Genomic DNA, 21,590 nt, shown 5'->3' on the forward strand with positions numbered 1-21,590 from the left:
CAGAAAGGGCCATACCTATGTCTAGGTCAACTTATTTACTTCTGATTTAAGTATGATCCATGTTTGTGTCATCAGGGGTTTGTGCCACAGTTCCCTCTCTATTAAATAGATCGCTAAGATCATACCAGGGAAGGTTTACAAAGTGGATGCCGTACACTTCTTTCAGGCAACATGATGTGGCCTTGGCCATCGATATTGAGCGCCTACTGAGTGCTCCAGTCGTCTCTCCCTTTGTAGGTCGTTAATTTGTTAAGTGAGTTCCTCCTGCAAATGGAAGTTGTTCATGCTTTCACAGCCTTGGGCTGGAAGAGGGCCTCCTTCGGTAGAGGAGCTTTTTCATGGGCCTGGTCCCTGTTTCTCACCAGCTGCGCTGTAGTTTATGGAGTGGGGGCCCTGGCATTTCCACGTGTCCACACTGCACACACAGCGGGAAGCACTGAAGACAGAGTTTGCAGAGGACACTGATGTTGGGAACACAGCGGAGCTGTTCCTGCTGTGTGATTATTTTTCTAGACCTTCCAGATTCTTCAAGTTTTGCAAAGCTAGTTTATTTCAGAAAGAGCCATTGTAAAAGATTAAAATAGCCCCTCCCCTCCAGCATCACACCTGTAATAAAATCTGTGAGCTGGACACCTTGAAGGAAAGCCTCGTCACAAAAGCACATCATGCCTGTATGATGTTATCACCCAGAGTGGGGTTGGATGGGGGTTGAGCATCGCTGCTACTCAGGGAACCTTGAAACCTTGGCCCTTTCTGTTGAGTCAAGCTTTACAGTTCCTCAGGGAGAGCAGATGTCATGAATTCAGGTTTCCAGTGATGGTCGTGTAGGCTATTGGCTTCTACTTTGTTGATTAGATTTCATGGTGCCCCACTCACCTGTGATCTCTGAGCCTTTAGAAGAGAAACACGGCCGTGTCTGTTTTGCAGAAGCAGGTTTTATAGGTGCAGTGTTGATGATTGAAATTTCACCCCAGGAAAGTGGCTACCTGCCAGAAATTCCAGCAAAATTCTTTCCCTCTTGTCCTTAGATCATTACTCCGGCGCCGAGTAAAAGGCCCTCATTGCCAGTGTGCTGTTGCCACAGGCTACAAGCATAGGTGCCCATGTGGTGTGGGTGATACCTGGGCAGGTTGCAGGCTCACCCACAGCTGAGCCCTACGAGAGAGGAACAGAGCAATTTTCCTAGTGCCTAAAGCCCAGTCTGCTTTTCAACCCAGGGAACACGGAAACCGTGCCTAATGGTACACAGCATGTATCTGTTGATTTCTTTTATATAAAAAAAAAAAAGAAAGAAAGAAAAGACATTCCATAGGATCAGGGCAGCTGTAATTGATGGTATCTGAAAGAGTGACTCCATTAATATTTAGCTAATTCATATGAATAGGCTATTGTGTTTACTTAAAGCGATGACATGAATTCAGGCACCTGACAGCGTGAGGTATGCCTTTCATTTAGGTCAGCTTTGTAAAAGTCTTTGTGTAGCGACAAAGCTCATTATTTATTTTGTGCTCTTAACGCTTTCTTTTTCAGTGGCTGTGGATGGACTTTGCCAAATAGAAGCTTTTCAAATGAAAGATGATTGAAATTGTTTCGGGATATGCCAGGCCCTGCGAGACCTGTGATAAATAGAAATTGAGTACTCCCTGGGGACCCCCTCCAAAGAATAGATGTGTTTATGGGCGTTTGACACCCCAAGTCAAGTGGCTACCAAGTTGCCTGCTCATTACAGATGCAACTGGATTCAGAGGCGAGAACGCGGCTCTGGTCCTTCTGCCCTGGCTCCCCTCCCACCCTCCACTGGCCCTTCTGTCTCTGGTACACAGACCGACAAGTTCTGCCTCACTTGGCTTTGCCTTAGCATCATGTCCATACCAGCCACACCTCCCCACCCCGCCACCCTCCACCTTGACACTTAGATAAGCTGATGGATGAAGAAGACACAGCATGTTCCTGTTAAGAAATCTTCACTCCACTTTTTATAGCAGGTTTCAAGAGCAAGGGCGAGGCAAAGAGGGGTGGGTGTTCTGAATGCAGTTGTTCCACTTCCTCTTTCTACCACGACAACCTGGCTGTTAAGTGGAGGGCATCAGTACCCTGCCAGGAATGTGCTGTGCCATCCACAGAACAGGAGAGGAAACTTCTAAGTCATACTGGAGACAAAGCCCCTTCCCCCCCACGCTGCCTCTGGTTTGTGGGGGGTGTGAACTGTTGCTCAGTCTAACCCTTGTAAGTGGTTATGGGTCCGTCTTCTAGAATTTCAGTGTTCTAGAATGTTCTTGGATGTTCCAGGCCCTGTTGATGGATGCTTTAGGCAGGGGGATACAGGGATTTTGATTACATATTTGCTGGGACAGAAACATGCATGTGAAGAGTTAAATCGCCATACAAGATATTGTCAGTGGAAATCCTGAGCAGTGATAAAAGGAGGCAGCATGCCTCCAGTTGAGGCTGTCTGTCTTGGATCTAATCCTGCATGTCAGAGAGGTTAAAGGTATGGATTCCAATGCTTTGAGAGTAGTTTGGGGAGACAGACAGTGGGCTCTAGAATCAAACTGCCTTGGCTCAAATCCTGGTTGCACCTCTTCCTGGCTCTGTGGCTTCGGGCAGGTTACGACTCCATGACTCAGTTTTCCCATCTGTAAACAGGGATTATAATTGAATTGTTGTCAGGATAAATGAATTAAATGTGTGAGAGCTTTTGGGGCCATGTCTGCAAGTAAAAGGGCTACCTAGATGGCTCAGTGGTAAAGAATCTGCCTGCCAATGCAGGAAACACAAGAAACTCAGGTTTGATTCCTTGGCTGGAAAGATCCCCTGGAGAAGGAAATGGAAACCCACTCCAGTATTCTTGCCTGGAAAATCCCATGGACAGAGGAGCCTGGCGGGCTACAGTCCATGGGGTCACAAAGAATCAGACATGACTGAGCGACTGAACATGCACACGTTGAGATGATAAGCTATACTATTGATCACCCTTTAAAGCGCCAGTGGATAAGTTGATGTGGCTTTTGAACACAATTTGTTTATGTGTATGTGTGATCATTTCACAGGTGCGGCGATCTAAAATAATATATTTTTTGGGGTGGGGAGAACTCAACTGTTCTTACTGTATGTATTGTCTGTCGCTTTGTGTCTAAAGTAGCATTTTAAAAACATTCATGAATTTATATTCTGGCAGTAAGTACAAGGGAAAGAAAAGTTCCCTGTTAATAAACTCTAAGCAGTCCATCTCCAGGGACCTTCTGGGAGGCCAGCTGGATCAGACTTCAGAAAATGTTTCTGTGGATAAATATTACCCGAAGTTTTGGAAGTGTCGGATTGTTCACATACGAACCTGTTAGGGGTTTATTGATGGAGATCAGTTGTCCATCTCTGTACATTATAATGTCGTTTTCCAAAACAGGAGCACCGTACTGGACCAACACAGAAAAGATGGAAAAACGGCTACATGCGGTCCCAGCAGCCAACACTGTCAAGTTCCGCTGTCCAGCTGGGGGGAATCCAACACCAACCATGAGGTGGCTGAAAAACGGGAAGGAATTTAAGCAGGAGCATCGCATTGGAGGCTATAAGGTAGAATGAAGCTTGTAAAATGCTTACATTTTTAAAAATACTTAATACCATTACTTAAATTTTTATTTCTTCATTTTTTAAGTAGTCAATAAAAGTTAGCAGGAAATAATAGAAGGAATATTCTCTTTTTTAAAAAAATCAGTAATTATCATAATTGATCATTACCACGTTTGATATTTTAAAAAAGTTACCCCAGACTTGCATGTGATTTTAAAGCATAATCCCCATTTGTGTTGTTCTTTATATGAAGAGAGTTTAATAAAAGAAGGGTCGAAAGTTGAGAGTCTGTTTTCTATATGTTTTATGGTCTGTAAAACTAAAATTGGAGCAGAATTTGAGAAGTACAGTTGCCCTGTTTGAGCAGGATTGTGTGAATAGTGGATGGACTTGGATGAGAGACTGGGGTATGAAATATTACTTATTAAGAGAGAATGCTTCTAAGATGACAGAGGCAATCTCCCTGTCCTCCATCCTCAAGGGTTCTGAAGAGCCCATTACAGGAGATGGTGAAATACAGTCTCATCACTCACTGGAGAGGCTGAAATGGACAACGTGTCCCCCAAGATGCCCCTTCAGGCCTTTGTTCATCCATTCATCAGACGTTGATCCAGTGCCCTTTGTGGCAGGCACCGTCCGAGGCTCTGGGCAAAACACAGCCTTTAGCTCATCGGGGTTCCTTGTCCAGCAGGAAGGCAGATAAATATCTGGCCATCAGGACACTGATATGGGTGAAATTAGAGGAGTGTATTGTCCTGTCGATGTTCAGTGGTGATGGCTTCTTTAGACACTAAGGTAAAGGCGATCAGGAAAGGATTCTGGACCAAGCTAGAAGGAAGATTGTCTCAGAAAGAGTGATACAGAATCTCCAGATCATTTAGCCGGGAAAGGGAGAGCTTTGTGAATTTAGTATGTGAGGAAGACTTCAGAAACTTTACTGTGAAATTCTTTGGTCCATTTGGAACATGAGTGGGTGCATCAGTTACCATTCCTGCGTAACAAATTACCCCGAGACCTGGTAGCTTTAACAACAACATTTATTCATTCACAGCTTCCATGGGCCAGGAATCCAGGTGTGGCTTTGCTGGGCTTCTGTCTCAAGGCTTCTCATGGGACTGTAATTACGGTTTCAGTTAGGGCTGGGATCTTATCTGAAGGATCAACAGGGAAGAATCTGCTTCCAGAGTCACTCATGTGGTTGTTGTCAGGGTTTAGTTCCTTGCAGGTTGTTGGACTAGGGCCTCAGTTCCTCACTGGCCGTGGGCTGGAGGCCACCCTTAGATCTTTGCCACGTGGGCCTCTCTGTAGGGCAGCTCACAGCATGGCAGCTGGCTTCCTGAGGGAGAATAGACAAGACGGAGGAGGGCATGAGGAAGACCGATGTCACAGCCTCTGTAACCTAATCGTGGACGAGCCATTCTACCACTGATGGCTGTTTTCTGCATTAAGCAGGTCCCCAAGGGAGGTGATGACTGAGGGCATGAATATCAGGAGACATGAGCATCACGGGACCATTGGAGAAACCTGCGCAGTGGGTAACATGGAGTGTGCACAGCCAGGTCCTTAAGAATCACGTGGGAGAGGATTTCTTGGTGGGAGCAGGTGGTACCTAGGAGGACTCTCCCTGGTGCACCCCTCACCTGTGTTAACACACCAGCATCACTCTGGATGACGCTCGAGTCCCCGCGTCACCACTTCTGTGGTCAGGTAGGGCTTCTCTCCACCCAAAGAGCCCCGGAGCCCTTTCCTGGAATACCATGCCCAGTGACTCATCTCGAAAGGGGGTTAGTGTTTTCATCTCTAAGAGTTTATGGCTTTTAACACTGAAAGATGACTTTCTAGAAGCCAAAAGCCCAGAGGATAATTGGGAAAGCCTACGAGTGCATTTCTAAGTGTGTGTGTGGGCAGTTTATGTGTGAAGTGCATCAACTGGAAGGTGGATGCCTTTGAAGCTGTGGAGTGGACACACTCCATTTGTCCTCCACAACTTGCTCTTTGGGGGAAGCGGTAGCAGAAGGGTGGTTTGTCTCTTTGTTCTGTCCTTAGACGGGCACAGTGAGGTTGGAGTTGGCTTTTTTTTTTTTTTTTAAAGGAATGAACAGATACAGATTTCATTAGGCAGTGCTGGTTGTAAAGAAAGGGTTAAACCACTAAAATTGGGCCCCTGGGCTTGTTCTTGGGCTTCCCAGCTGACACTAGTGGTAAAGACTTCAACTGCAATGCAGGAGACTCAGGTTCAATCCCTGGGTCGGGAAGATCTCCCGGAGGAGGGCCCAGTCCAGTATTCTTGCTTGGAGTATTCCATGGACAAAGGATGGGCTTTGTAACCTGGTGGGCTACAGTCCATGGGGTCACAAGGCATTGGACGTGACTTAGCGACTGACCACAGACACACACAGGCTTGTTCTTACCGCTAGACGTTCTCTGGAAATATAATGGATGCAGTTCCAATTATTATTAAAAAAATTTTTTTTTCTTTCAAAGCACTTATTAGATTTGTTACCATATCACTTCTGTTTTATGTTCTGGTTTTTTGGCTGCATATCATGTGGGATCATAGCTCCTCAACCAGGAATCGAACCTTCATCCCCTGCATTGGAAGGCGAAGTCTTAACCACTGGACCACCAGGGAATGGTGGTCCTCAATGATTTATTTAAATATAGCTTAAGTATCAGAAAGGTAGTCAAAATCCTGGTGGTTAGCTCATTTCCTTCCTGGGAGATATGAGTACAAAGGGTCGATGAGCCTCTAGAAATTCCTGCTCTCAAAATAAACAGGACCAACATCATTATTCTGCCTGAGGAGTTTTTTTGCAAGTCTGAATTAGTGATTATAAACATGCTGGAAGACTGAGGGTGCCTGATGAGGAAGCACTGCTTGGTTTTCACCGGGTGCAGTTCAGTTTTGATTATTGATGACAACACCCCGCTAAATGAAGAGCAGCTATGTTCTAAAAGCAAAATGAGCAACCTTTAGCCTCTTCTCGTAGAGGCAGAGGTGACCCAAGTGTTTTGGCTGTTTGATGTTGGCGTCATTTCTGGAGTGAGAGAGGAGTGGAATTTGAGTGTATGGGGACGAAAGTCTGAAATCTGTTCTGCTTTTCTACAAAAAGGGCAAAAGGGAGAGAGTACCACACCTTTGGGTTTCCCAGGTGTCTCAGTGGTAAAGACTCCATCTGCTAATGCAGGAGACCCAGGTTTGATCCTTGGGTCAGGAAGATTCCCTAGAGAAGGAAATCGCAACTGGCTCCAGTATTCTTGCCTGGGAAATCTCATGGACAGGGGAGCCTGGCAACAGGGCAACAGTTATTGGGGTCACAAAAGAATCGGACAAGACTTAGCGACTAAAACAACAACTACACCACCATCTTTGGAACGTGGGGTGCTGGCTGGCTCTGTTAAGGGTACATCTCTTGCCCGGATGGATTTTCTCCTTGGAGAAAGGGGCTGGGACAGTAGACTTTGGCCTCGGAGATTGCCCCGTCATTGCAAGGGTAGTCAGCCTGGATTCACTAAGGGGTTTTCACAACAGTTGTGGCATTGGTCATGAGTTCTAGAAAATACTGGGCACTCTTAGAAATTCCATTGAGCTTCATGGGCTTCTGGGACTTAAAAAGACAGAGCTCTCTCATCTCTGGGAAAATGTAGTTCCCTAATGCCTAAGCCTTGCTAATGATATGTTAGACCCACCCCAGGTCTGCGGTCCCCAGGTTGTGAAGTCACTAAAGGTCACAGAGGCTGACCTTCCCCTGAGGACTGTTCCCACTGGTCTGAGCTCCAGACTCATGGGGCTGAACAGGGCAGAGTGGGGAGCAGGGTCATGATGGTGGTCTTTCCCTCTGATATTCTTTTTGTTACCTACATGCACTTGTAAAGAATTGCACCTCTGGAATTTCTCTGGCAGTCCATTGGCTAAGACTTCGCCTTCCAGTGCAGAGGGTGTGGGTTTGAATCCTGGTTGGGGAACTAAGATCCCACATACCTCATCTAAATGACCCCTCCTCTCATTCCCATCCATTAGTTCTTTTATTTAATGAAGAAGCGGAGTGTCAACTTTTCCAAGACGTCTTTTTCTAGAAATTGACTTGAAGTTTTCTGCAAACGAAATTGTGTTAACTTCTGTGATTTTTTTTCCCCCTCCTTCATAAATCTCATTCCATAAACCATGGCTGTTCACCAGTGGCTCAGCTGTCTGTCTCGCTCTTTCCAGCTGTTGATGGGTCGGGTGCTTTGGCCCTGGGCTACTGTGTTATGCCTATGTGCCCACTGAAGGGAAAAGGAGCACAAAAAACCAAAGCGAAGTCAAAGAAAATTATGAAACAGGACAGAAAGCTCATTTTAATTAAAATAGTGAAACTCCTTGGTATTCTGTGCTTCAGTCTTATTTATCAAAGAACTCATGCTGAGCCATTCTTAGGTGATTAAGAGTCAGATTATTGTTTTTCTTAGTATGTGGGCAAAGGCTGGTTGGATGTTATTAATTTATTTATAATGACCAAGCATGACTTGCAACAAAACCATATCTCCCTAACTGTGCTGATGCCTGGGCCTTTTCAACATCAGTTAAAAAGTTGGCTAGGCTCTGTACTTCACCTGTCCTTAAGATGGGAAATTGGGATAGAAAATCTCCCATGTTTGATCCTTTCCAGCCCTAAAACTTGTGATTTAGTAGCATAGCCATGATGTAGCATCAGGCATTTTTCATGTTAAATAACTGCACAAATTTTTAAAAATGAGATTGCTTTTTAAAAAATATGTAATTAATTAATTTGGCTGAGCTGGGTCTTCGTTGTGGCACATGGGATCTTTGTTGAGGCATGTGAGATGTAGTTCCCCGACCAGATATCGAATACCTGGACCCCCTGCCTTGGGAGCGTGGAGTCTTAGCCACTGGACCACCAGGGAAGTCCCAGGAGATTGCTTTTAAGGCTAGATATTTAGTAGGGCTCTGGACAGTTTTCACAATTAAAAGTAGAAAAATGAGAAGATGGCTGAGATTAATAGGCCATCTCCATTCCTAATTCATTCCTAGGTAATGATTTAGGCATAGAGGAGAAAAACATTCTCAAAAACCATCTTTCAAGCCACCAACTGCATAAGACCCACGGAGAGACCATGGGGTAAATCTCTCCCTCAACATGACCATGGAATTGGCACAAGAGTCCATGGCATCCAAGAGGTTAGAATTTCCACAGAACCACTTGGCAGAGAGAAGCATTGTACAGCATAGACTGTTAGTTTCCAAGTATATTTCAGGTCCAAGAAAAGACAACTAAAAAAAAAAATCATTTTCTTAGAATCATAACTGAGCTGGTTGTTTCGATGGGTAGATTAGATTTACATTTTCTAGGTTATTAAATGTTATGCTTAACCCCAAAGTATGTTTATTTGGAAAAGTCACGACTAATGTGACTTTGTAATATATTTATATACTTTGTTGAACTTTTTTTTCAAATAAGACGTTTCTGCTTTCATCTCAGATCAGGCCGTCTGTGATGAGAAGCAGGTGTAGTTGGTATCTGCTGGCATGTGTGGTCTGTTCACTTGTGTCTTGACTGTTCTGGGTGCCTCTTGTGTGCGTCGTACTCTGGCCCAAAGAGGTGAGCTTTTCTGCCCCTTTTACAGATGAGGCTTGTCACATGGCTCCTAGATGGCAGAGCTGCCATTTGGATCCAGGCAATTTTTGCTCCAAAGTTCATGCTCTTATTAAACTGCTTTTTTCAAACATGGTTCCATGTTTTGTTAAAAAAAATAAAAACCACTGTTACGATAAATGAAAAACAGAGATGGTAATAACTTCCCTGGAGCACATAAATACCAGATGAATCAAGGCATACTGTTGAGAGCAAACCCGTGGGTCGGGGGTGCTTGGGGGATGATATGATGCTGTTCTTCCAGTTTCCATGACCTGGGAGATTTTTTTTTTTTTTTTGGTGCGTGTGTGGTAAAACTTGTCATTTCTTTTCCATAACTTTTTCATCCCTTAGAATAGAAACTCTGTATCCATTAAGTATTAATTCCCTGTTCCTCCTTTCCCCAGGCCCTGGTAACTTCTCATCTATTTTCTATTTCTGAATTCGCCTGTCTAGGTATCTCATATAAGTGAAATCATAGGAAATTTGTCCTTTCCTGTCTGGTTTATTTCACTTCATGTGTTCAAGGTTCATCCATGTTGTAGCATGAATCATAACTTCATTCTTTTACAAGGATGGCTGGATAATATTCCATTATATGGATAAGACCACGTTTTGTTTATTCATTCATCTGTTAATGGGCACTTGGGTTATTTCCACCTTTTGGCCTCTGTTGATGCTGCTACTGTGAACATCAGGGTACTAGTGTCTGTTCGAGCCCTTGCTTTGGATTCCTTTGGGTGTACACCTGGGAATGGAATGGCTGGGTCATATGGTGATTCTGTGTTTAGCTTTTTAAGGAGGGCCTTGAAATTTTTAAAGAGTTAAGTTCAAAAGGCAGTGGATACCCCATTGGCAGTCTGGCCCCAGAGCACCTTTCTGGGCATTTTTAGGGAATAGACGTCTAAGAGAACAGGCTTGCATTTTATATTCCCTTCCTGTCTCCTCCGAAGAGATCCATTGCTTGCTGAGTAGAGGGAAGAGTTTCTGCCACAGGTCCTAGAAGATCAGCGCTCGCCCAGCCCTGTTCTCTGGACACCACCTGAAAAGCAAACTTGGTGTTTAAGCATTAAACAGGTGTTTGCTTCCACGTCTGCCCAGTGACAGGCAGCAGTATGTGTCCCAGCCCTCGGCACAGGTAAGCTCAGTTCGTATATACACATCCCAGAGAGATGATTTGAAATACCCCAGGAACCAGCTGAAAATGGGAGTCTGGCAGGGGATAGTAGGATTTTGTGCATCCTAATGACAGCTGGCCTCTGTTGAATTACAGTTCATGGGGCACCTTATGATGGCCAGAGTTAAAAGGGAGGGCTGTCCTTCTCTATAATTTGAACCCATTTGAACCCTGATACTGGTGGAAGGAAGTTGTGAGAATATTTACCGTCATATGGACACTACATTCCTTGACTTGGCACAGAGTTCAACTTTCCATCCAGCTTCTGGGTGTTTATTCTGCTTGTTATTGAACACCTGGGTATTTAGAAATGTCCAGAGGTTTTTGCAATGTGAAGGCAAACATCCAGGTGACAACTGGTTCTTTGACCTTTCACCCAGGTTTTTGGTCTCTGACCAACTCAATGGACATTCCTGGTTGTCAGCTGCAGGCTAGGGGTTTAACAGGCAACTCGGAGGCTTTAGGTAACCGAGGAATTTCGGGGGAAAAAACAAACAAACCTGTCTGGGCCACCTTTTTTCTTTGCATGACAGGGTATGGAATGTTTGTGAGTCTAGTTTTTGGATGGCAAGTCAGAGAGTGTAGGCTGTTAGCTTAGTCGACTTGGTTCCAGTATTGCAATGTTATTTTTAAAAGTCTTTAGTGAACATTAGCTTTGAAACCCCACGCTCTCTCCTTTTGTTCCTTGGCAGATGAAAAATACTGATGAATTCCACAAAGATTTAGCCACAGGCAGGAATGAAAAGAAGGAATTGTGCATGTACTGGTTGATGCAGGATTTCGATTCTCCTGGGCTCTTGAGGTCGGTCTGCAAGAGAGCTACACATGCAGTGAATCTGCCGCAGAGCAACTCCTCACCTAGAGTTTTCGTTCACATCTTCTGTTGTCTGCATGGGGGATTTATGTTTAAATTTTAAAAGTGAGAATGCGAGAAGTGTAAACACTTTTAATTCCATTACTTTAATTATATTATGTATATATTATACATTGCTAACAATTTAGTATATTTTCTTCCTGATTTTACCTTGCATGTAAGTCATGCTCACAGATTCAGGCCTATATGCACCTAGAAGGGTGTGTGTGGTATGTGTGTGTGTATTTTTTACAAAAGGGAATCATAAATAGACATTTGCATTCAGGCTACTTGTTTTCATTCATCAATAACTATTAATGATATTTTACCAGCACTGGACAGAAGAATGCTTCATATTTTTTAGTGACTGTATGCTAGTCTTCTGGAATAAACTACTCATTCTGAATGAGCCTGCTCCTCATGGGTTCCAAGTTGTTTTTTTTTTTGTTACAAGCTGTGCTTGAAGCAATGATCTTGTTCATGTGCTTTGGAGTAATTCTGCTCTTTTTTGTGTAGACAAGGTTTATAGAAGTGGAATTAAGTAAGTCCCCCCAAAAATGTCTGTTTTAATAGGTATGAGTAAATTATTTTACAGAAATATTTTTCTCAACTTCCATTCCTATTATGAGTCTGTTTCCCTCCACCCTCACCAAGTATTCAATGACACTGATCTTTCTAATTTTTGTTAATCAACTGGTGAGTAACCGTGTCTCATCATTGTTTTAATTTGCATTTCCCTGCTCCTTAATGAGGTTAACATCTTTTCATATGTTTATTAGATGTTCACATTCCTCTTCTGGGAATGCAAAGATGGTTTATGTGCATTTGACCTAATTGGCAGAAACGCTGGAGCATTCAAAACCTGGGGAATTGAGAAAAACATGTTGAAGATAACATCTTATACATTTTTGTAGTTTCTTTAGGTTTACCCAGATTCTTGGTATGGAAATGGTGTGTTTCATGGCCTTTTAGCTAAGATCAAGTTTAATACGGTGGCTTCCCTGGTGGCTCAGTGGTACAGAATCTGCCTGCCAATATGGGAGATGCAGGTTTGATCTCTGGGTTGAGAAGATCCCCTGGAGGAGGAAATGGTAGCCTGCTCCAGTGTTCTTGCCTGAAAAATTCCTTGGACAGAGAAGCCTGGTGGGTTACTGTCCCTGGGGTTGCAGAGAGTCGGACATGACTAAGTGACTGAGGATATTGTTTAAAAAACACAGAAACCTTTCCGCCTCTTCCCTATTTTTGTAGAGTTACTGTTTATAGTCTCTTGGCTTGTCATTAAGCAGCTAATAGTTAATGGTAGGATGTCCTCTACAAAAGTGTCAAATTGTCTCCATGTTGGTGGTTTCCAAGGGCATCCATTTGGAAAATGCCACAGCTCATAAAGTTTGGGATTGGTGGCAAGTCAAGGAATCAAATATTGGAGCCATGGTGTAAGAAAATAAATATTAGCAGCGTTGTATGGGGTAATATTGATTGAGTACCAAGGTCTCTGAAAGGGCAGAAACACCCTGTTTGGTAAATGTGTTTCTCATTGTGAAAGCTTTTATAAATGTTAACTTATTAACGTTATTGTCATGCATCTCTAGGAAGTAAATATCCACGGGAGAACATGCCCTTGTAGAGGGATCTTACGTGTACTGCCATAGCCCCGACGAAAGATTGCGGCTGACCATATGCCCAGGGGTTTAAAAAAAAAAAGAAAAAGGCGGTGGCCTGCCAAGCTGCATATGCCAAGATTTAACGTCTGGGCTGAGGCAGACCATGCCCTCTGCACAGTCCAGGTTCAGCTCCATTTGGAATCCACTCTGTGCCAAATCTGGGTTCAGGCACAAGAAAGACATTGACAGTTTGGACGGGGTCCAGAGACAGGCACTAGCCATGATTAAGGGCTTAGGCCCATGACATTTGAGCGGGGGCTCAAAGAACTGAATATTTACAGCAGGGCTAAACGCTGGATTACGTGGCTTGGTGACGTCAGGGCCTGAGTTACCCTCCACGTGACCGGTTCCTCAGAGGCCAGGCGAGTCCCATTCCTGATATTCCTGAGAGTTGGGGGAGAGGGAGGGTCTCACTGTGGGCTCATCTGGCCTAAGTTAAATCAAGCACTTTCCATGCGCGGAGCCTGTAGCCTCAGGGGAGTCCCTGAGGCCCAGGATTTCAGTAGAGCATTCTCCTCGCACTGGAAATTTTAGCATCCACATCTTGTCCTCTTTCTGAGCATCCATTTAATACATACTTCAAAGAAGGTGCTTATCCCTCCTAAGAGGAGACATAGCCTCTTGTTCTGGGTCTCCCAAAAGCCTGTGGTCCAGCCAAGGGCAGAAAATGTATCTTCTCCCAACACAAAGAATGGACTGTCTCCTGTCTCTATTGTGGCTCTGATGCCTGCAAGTTCATTTACTGCCAGACTTCTTGCCTGTGACGGTGAGACCAGCGCCCCCTCACCAGCTCTAGGACCTTAGCCCTCCATGGTTGTACAGGGGGAATCGTCTTCAGGCAGTAGCTGAAACAAAGTGGCTGCTCAGTCTTGATGCAGGGCTTGTAGTCTGTTAAGAAGTAGAGTCCAGCGTTCACCCCATGATGCTTCCTAAGACTGTTAGTGATGACCAGCCATCCTGGTTTTGGGCTCAGCATCGGTCACTGCACTCTGCAGCGGTGGCTTGTGCTGAACTGACAGGCTGACATGAAGAGGGTTGTACTACAGCGTGTTCGGCTAATCTCTTACCTCTGTTGGCTCTGCTTTTCGAAGTGGACAGCTGCTCTGCCCTCCTGTTTTGTATAATGGGGCGTTCACGAGATGATTTTCTTTCTTCTCTAATTTAGTTCCTTGAATCACTCATGTGCTTGCAGAGGCTCTGCTGGTATTATCGGTTTTTATGTGATTAAGGCAGAAAACACTTGCCGCGCTCAGGGAATCATTCAGAAGGTCAGTTGGAATTCCTGAAACGATAGTTAACATGAGTAGGCCCCGGCTTTTTATTTTTTCTTTCTACTTCTCCAGAATGCCTTGTCCAAAATGCCTTTAAAGAAGGATATGGATTTGGAGAGAACTGTTAAAGCTGTGAGCCTGAACGATGCAATCTGCATTTTGTTCTAAATATGGGGGGTAAAATCATAGTTGCTTGAAAACCTGAGTCTATTGAAATGTTTTAAAAGCAAAGTGGGGACGTTAGAATCTAGCCTGTTTGCATGTTGACAGAACTAGGGTAAGAATCATAGTAACTTATTTTCTCACTTGCTGCCTATCTTTGAAAAGTCTCAAGGATTTTGTAAACAGATGAATACACACCTTAAGTTGCCTAAGGATTCATTGCTCCCATATTTGGAATTCTGAGTATATATCTGAGGGACATGTAGCATCTTATCCGGTGATGGGGCAGGGCGCAGATCTAAGTATCCAGCTGAAACTTTTGATGTCCCAATAGCATCTAAGGGCCACATGGAAAGTGCTGGGAGGCCTTCAAACCAGAAGGCTCCAGGAACAGAAACAGTAGCTACCTCGTGGGTTCCTTGGAGGAGTTAAGGTTAAACTTGCTGAGGTTGAAAGGAGTGCTCAGGGAAATATTGGGTTACCATAAAGTTCGTTCGGGTTTTCCTGTGACAGCTTTCGGAGTGAACGTTTTGGCCAGCCTAATACCTGGTATCCAGTGTGTGTTCACATCCCTGGCATTGGCTCTGTGTGGGTCCTTGGTGCCATAGTCTCAGGGTTCCCAGTGGATGACCAGTCTGAGGCTTACCTGCCCAGGAACACTGACACCTGGGGGCTAGTGATGTGTCCCCTGGCCACTTGGCAGCTTCTAGAGAAGCCCTCAAGCCCACGACATGACCGACCTCCTCCACACGCTCTTGTATCTGAACATGTCAGTGCGGGCTTGCCAGACGTTCACTGTGATGATACCTATGGATTTCCTTTGTCACCAGTCTGAGTCCTTATTAGGAGGAAACTTCAGAATTCAGATGATTCTTCTTTACCTTCCTTGTCTCTCTCAACTTCTTCTCAAATCACGAAAGCACAGCACCCGGTATTCTGTACTAAACATGTCCAGTAACCGCCTTTCCTCTTTGCAGGTACGAAACCAGCATTGGAGCCTTATTATGGAAAGCGTGGTCCCATCTGACAAAGGAAATTACACCTGCGTGGTGGAGAACGATTACGGGTCCATCAATCATACGTACCACCTCGACGTTGTTGGTGAGTTTACCTCTCCCCGAGTGCCAGCCGTGTGCCATCCTGCAGCAGCTTGACTCATTTGAAGTTGGGAAAGTGAGCCTTGTTTCTCCCTGTGCTTTCAGGAGAGTTGGTTTGTTTTCACTCTTTCTAAATACAGGCTGTCATTTGAGAAGGATGCTTCTGTCATCTGACAGTGTTCTGTTTCTGATTAGCTGAGTTACATGTGTTTATCGTGGTCCCCTCGGCTCCCAAGCATCCTCCTGTGTGATGTGGGTGTGATATGAGATGCGCTGATGTTCTGGAAGCTGAGATTTCTCTGGAAAAAACACTAGCGTGTGTAGGGAATGGGTCTAGTTAGGCCGTGGGGGAACATTGTTTTTGAAAGAAGGTCAACTGTATAATGTTGGCTGAAGAGTAGAGGAAAACGTATTATAATGACTGAGCTTATAGCTGGTTGGAGGAAGGTTAATATCAAGGAGCCATTCAGTTCCATCAGAAGAGAGTCATTAGACACCACAAATTCAACATCCATTCCTAGAACCTATTTCTTCTGTGAAAAGAGAACTGTTTTGATGGACTGATGAATACTTGAAATGCTTGGAGAAATAAGCTATTTTCATGAAATATCTTAAGACCACATAGCTTGTTGTCCTAGAAACTCAAATTTCTTCTCAAGCCTGGTCTATTATGATGGGTTTTGTTGTCACTGATGAAGAAAGGGTGTTTTGCTGTGTTGTTAGAGGATTGATAAACTTACCCCAAGGACGTGTCTTGCTTTGCGATGGTGGGTCGAGGTCTTTTCTTTGTAGAAGCCATCTTTTCTCGTTACCATCTACCCTGTCTCTCAAAGTGGCCGCCTGTCCCTGAGTCCTTGCTGTGGGTTACCTAATCGGTTTGCACGTCTCCATATGCCAGGTTGCTCCTGCTAAGGTCTCAGCTCAAAGCTCACCTTGCTTCAGTTTGCCTTGATCTGACCCTTTGTAACCCCACAAACTCATGCCCACCCACTGTGTATCCATAAACAAAGGCCTTCCTCCATCATTTCCTGGGCATGAGACCCTAGTTTTATTTTCCATGTGGGCATTCATTTCTTCTCCTTCAATAAAACATAAACTCCTTGAGGAGAGAGACCCCACAGATAAATATATATATTTTTAAATATTTTGGCCACACTTTATGTATGGCATGCAGGATCTTGGTTCCCTGATCAGGGATCGAACCCACACCCCCTGCTTTGGCAGTGTGGAGTCTTAACCAAGGGACCACCAGGGAAATTCCATCCCCGACCACCCATAGATATTTGAATTGCCCAAAGAGCCATTAAGAAACCTTGCAAAAGTTTGATTAACCAAATTACATAGATTTGGTTACTTGAAGTTTTAGGTTAATTGAAAATTAAATAGAAAACCATTTTAATTTTCTAGCAGGTTAAATTAAATTCTTAAGAAGCTCTGCTTTAGAAAGTATGATACAGTCTTTTTAAAATTTCCATTTGTGAGTATTCAGTGGGGAAAAAAGTAACATTTTATTATTCAGAATCCTTAATGTGAAATTTGAAAGGATTTTGTATAATGTGAATTCTATAGATATTCATAAAAGCCTGAGTTTTATACTCTCTTTTCTTACAAAGATATTTGTGGAATGTTTCTTAGTGGGAATCACCATGTACAGATATTTTACCAAAGAAACAGAAAGAGAAGTAACACTCAAATATGAGAAGAAAGTAGTTAGCATTTATCTTGGCATTGATGTACCATGAGTCTGTTGATCAAAGAACATACCACTTGTATTTCACTTTGGGTCTGATGCATCCTGAGTTTGACATGTGAGTGTTTCTATTTCAGGAAAGAAAGGTTTGGGGCTAAAAGTTCTAAATACTTAATTTTGAAAATAAGTAATTTATTATGGGAATAAAATCATCATGCTATAGCAGTCTTTGGGGATCCTGGCTTTGCAGAGGTCTACAAATTGTTCATTAAGATTGGTTGGGGCCATTCCAGGAATTAGGAGTCATATCTCGGCCACTTCAGCCACGGGGCTCTTGCTTATATAGTAGGTTTTAGGTTGAGTTGTTATGTAAAACATTCAAAAGCCCCTCACCCCACCTCCCCTTTCAGCTTTCTGGCAGCTCATCTCTGTGAAGCCCTGAAATCTCTCTTAGCATTTAGGGTTGGATTTGAATTGGGCTGCTGAATAATGGAATTGTGCTGTCTAATGTTAATCCCCTGGCAATCAGTCTTGTTGAAAAGAGCGTATGATTCAGTGGTGTAATGTGGAGAGAGCGTAGAGTGTATGGAGTAATGCAGAGAAAGGCCTGATTATGTCACAAATTTGGGAGCTCGCCCAGCTAAACGTGGGCCAATAATGACACAATGCTGGTTGGGAATATCCATGAAAGCTCAACCCCAATAATTTTCCAAGCCTTGAACCTTCTTTATAAATAGAAGCCAAAAGTCAGTGGAGTCTAAGACATTTTCAGGAAAGATGGAGGTGTGAAATACTCTCATTTTTGCTCGAAAACCCTAGTAATTGCTCTGAGAAGTGGTAATAAAGTAAGGATTGAGTCAGCTGAAGGGTCTCAGGCAGACTTACAGGGCTGGCAGACAATCATTCTGAACATCTCGGCAAGTGGAAACAAAAAGGATTCAGGCACAAACACTGAATTTCTGGTGGCCCGCAGGTCCAAGATTAATATACCGCTGCTTCGTAGCAGCCTCTCAGCTACATCTCTGTTTCACAGAAGTTCAGAGATTCTTTCCCAGAGAAAGTGAAGTCCTGTCCTAGTGCACGTTCTCTGAGGTTTTATTTTTGTTGCTATGAGACATAGGCTTTCAGTTTAGATATGACGATGCATCTAACCGGGTGAGATCTTTTTATTGAAATTCTCCCTTGGAAAGGCATTCCCATAAGCACTTTCATGTAGAAGCCGTGTAATTTAAGTGACATTCTTGTGTTCTGGAATTAAACAGCAAGCCATTGTTGTGTGTGAGGGAGATGCTTTGGTTTTTGGGAGCCCTTTTAAGAACCTCGCTTGATCCTCATTAAAATTGACACCATTACTTTTCAGCCATTTACTTGCAAGAGAAAATTAGTGTGAAGCTCCACGTCTCGGTAACTGTGCTGATAATAAAACGGGCTCTCTTTAAAAGGCCTGGCTCCGGGAGGTGGCAAGTAGCCACCGTTCATTGCGAATGAGGCTGAAATGCTGGGTCCTGCCCGGGGCCCTGCCACCAAGAAAGAAGCTGCAACCTGGGAAAAGTCATTTAACTTTTGGTCTCACTCTCCTCATGTCTGAGAATGAAGGTGCTGAGACCCACTGACATTAGATAAACGCAGCCTGGTGGTGTGAGTGTAGCGGGTCTGTCTACCCACATACTGGGGACCGAGCGACCTGGGACAAGTGATTTAGCTGCTCTGAGCTCAGAGGTGACGCCTACCTCATCCCTGTGTTGGGTTATCAGTTTTCTGGGGGCTGCTCTAACACATCATAGCCTGGATGGCTTATGTATATAAGGTACATGTGTGCATGATCTGTCCTGTCCAGTCAGACTATTTGTGACCCCATGGACTGGAGCCTGCCAGGCTCCTCTGTCCATGGGATTTTCCAGGCAAGAACACTGGCCTGGGTTGCCATTTCCTCCTTCAGGGGATCTTCCTCACCCAGAGATCAAGCTCTGATACTTAAGTTGTATTTAAATAAATCACTGAGGGACTTCCCTGGCGATCCAGTGGTTAAGACTTCACCTTCCAATGCAGGGCATGAACATGTGGTCCCTGGTTGGGGAACTAAGATCTCACATGCCTTGCAGCTAAAAAACCAAAACATAAAACAACAGAAGCAATGTTGTAACAAATTCAATGAATGCTTTGAAAGAATTTTTAAAAAAGCTTAATAAATAATTGGAACTGTATCCATTATATTTTCAGAGACTGTTTGGTGGTTAGAACAAGCCTGTGTGCGTGGTCAGTCACTCAGTCATGTCTGACTCTGTGTGACCCCATCGACTGTAGCCCACCAGGCTCCTCTGTCCGTGGGATTCTCCAGGCAAGAACACTGGAGGGGGTCACCATGCCTTCCCCCAGGGGATCTTCCCGACACAGGGATTGAACCTGTGTCTCCTGCATTGGCAGGTGGATTCTTTACCACTGAGCTACCTGGGAAGCCCCCAGATGGCTTAAAACAATAGGAGTTTATTCTCTGTCCGCAGGGTTGGTTCCTTGTGGAGACTCCGAGGGTGAGTTCGCTCATGCCTCTGTCCCAGCTTCTGGTGGCTGTGGCAGTCCTTGGCTTGTGGACACATCACTCCATTTCCGGCTCTGTCTTCCCGTGGGCTTCCTCTCTGGGTTTTCTCAAATCTCCTGCATTTTCTCTCTTAAGGACGCCAGTCAATGCATTTGGGGCTTATCTTCAATCCATGGTGATCTCTTGAGATCCTTAACTTAATCACAAAGACCTTATTTCCAAATAACGTCACATTCACAGGTTCCTGGAGTTAAGGTGTGGGCTTATCTTTTCTGGGGCCACAGTTCAACCCAGTTTGGTGGTTTGAGAAATTTGTTGGTCTAAAAGATGAAAACACCCAGTGGGTACCTAGGTGACTAGCAACAAATGCTGCTTTCTTTTTTGCCAAACTGGAAACTCCTTTGAGAATCAGAAGACACCCTAAATGGCTTTTATTGAGTCAATCAGAAGTCTTATTGAACAAACTGGATGGCATGATGGAACTGGCCAATGGCTGGCGGTCACTTATCCTGCTGAGGTGTCCACCTTTGGTTAAAGGTGTTGTTGAGGCTGCCCCAGGAATAAGATAGTTGCTTGAGCTTGCAGAAGAAGGTTGTAGCGTTTTGAGAGCTTTGAGTTCATTGAATTGGTCTCATTACTTCCACTTCCACCTCTCACCCCATTTTACAGTCGGGAAAATCCGAGTTCCAGGTGGGTGCCAAGATCTCAAAGGAACTCCAGAGCTGGGTCTTCTCAAATCCTAGATTAATGCTGCCGGCACCCTCATTGATGTCTCTGTTTCAGGATTACTGTGGTGTAGACCAGCAGCTGCTGCAGCCAGGCTCGAGAAAGGTGAACCCCATGTTCAGCTCTTTGTTGCCAAAACCCCCAAAAAGTGAGAGAGAGGGGGAGCAAGGGAAGTATTCAGAAGACCAGTTGCTCCTTCTTACTCATAAAGACCCTTTCTTTGGCTTTGATTTATGAGCTTTGTGTCCTTTTGCTGTCTAGTTTTGCGTTCCCAGAGACCAGCGGGTAACTTGGGAGCTTTGCACCTGGCCTTGGGTATTTGGTGGGGGGGGTTGGTAATGTGTAGCCGTGTTAGTCTCTCTGGCATGTTTGACTCTTTGCAACCCATGGACTGTAGTCCCCCAGGCTCCTCTGTCCATGGAATTTCTGGGCAAGAATACTGGAGTGGGTTGCCATTCCCTTCTCCAGGGGATCTTCCTGGCCCAGGGATCAAACCCAGGTCTCCTGCAGATTCTTTGCTGTCTGAGCCACCAGAGAAAGCCCACAGGCAGCTGAGTCCAGAGGAACAAGTCCTCTGGATTTGCGGAGGCCAGCCGTGCCTCCTGTGAATTGGCTTCCCAGAGATTCGTCCTCCCGGGGCAGTAAGCAGCAGACAGTGTCTCGGTGGATGTTTGGGAGCCATTCAGGGGCCAGGTGTCCCTTCTGGCTGTGAGGGAATCACTCAGTCCCCTTCACTAGTCCCGATGTGCTCAGCGGACGATGGTGCTGTCCACTGGCCCTTGACCTCAATCTGCTATAACTTGGCTCCAGACAGGATGGGACTCAGCCTGAAAGCAGGAGGGAATCCATCGCAGTGCTGCCTGTCCCTCAGGTGTGTGTTGGGAAGGAGTGAAGTCGTTACTGTGAACGCTGACTGATGGGCCTGACTAAGAGGCCGACACCTGGTGTGGAGCGCTTGGCAGCCCGTCCTCGTGGGAGAAGTCGTGTCAGTTGTTTATTGCTTGGGGCAGCCCTGTCCTAGGAAGACAAAGGACCCTGTGTGATCCCTGGGCCATAGGAAGGAGACTGGGACAAGTCAGAGCCCCTGAAACCGCACTTCTGCAGGGCAGTGGACCTTTGTTTTGGCGGGGAGAGGGGGATATTGGAACAAAGTAAGCTTTAAGAAAAAAGAAGAAATGGTGTTGTAGTCTGTGAATTAACTGGCTGGATCAGGC

The 21,590-nt window shown here is 44.8% G+C and overlaps 1 protein-coding gene across 18 annotated transcripts in view; it reads left to right on the top strand.

Annotated features, from left to right (window-relative positions):
• FGFR2 (fibroblast growth factor receptor 2) overlaps window positions 1-21,590 on the top strand; it is a 105,125-nt gene that overhangs the window by 35,524 nt on the left and 48,011 nt on the right. For all 18 annotated transcript variants that reach the window (XM_043475273.1, XM_043475266.1, XM_043475271.1 and 15 more), the window contains 2 exons: window positions 3,404-3,573; window positions 15,305-15,428. In XM_043475273.1, the coding sequence (XP_043331208.1) occupies window positions 3,404-3,573; window positions 15,305-15,428 (294 nt within the window). The remainder of the gene's footprint in view (window positions 1-3,403; window positions 3,574-15,304; window positions 15,429-21,590) is intronic.

Source organism: Cervus canadensis, chromosome 8 (assembly GCF_019320065.1).
Source record: "Cervus canadensis isolate Bull #8, Minnesota chromosome 8, ASM1932006v1, whole genome shotgun sequence".
NCBI classification, from domain to species: domain Eukaryota; kingdom Metazoa; phylum Chordata; class Mammalia; order Artiodactyla; family Cervidae; genus Cervus; species Cervus canadensis.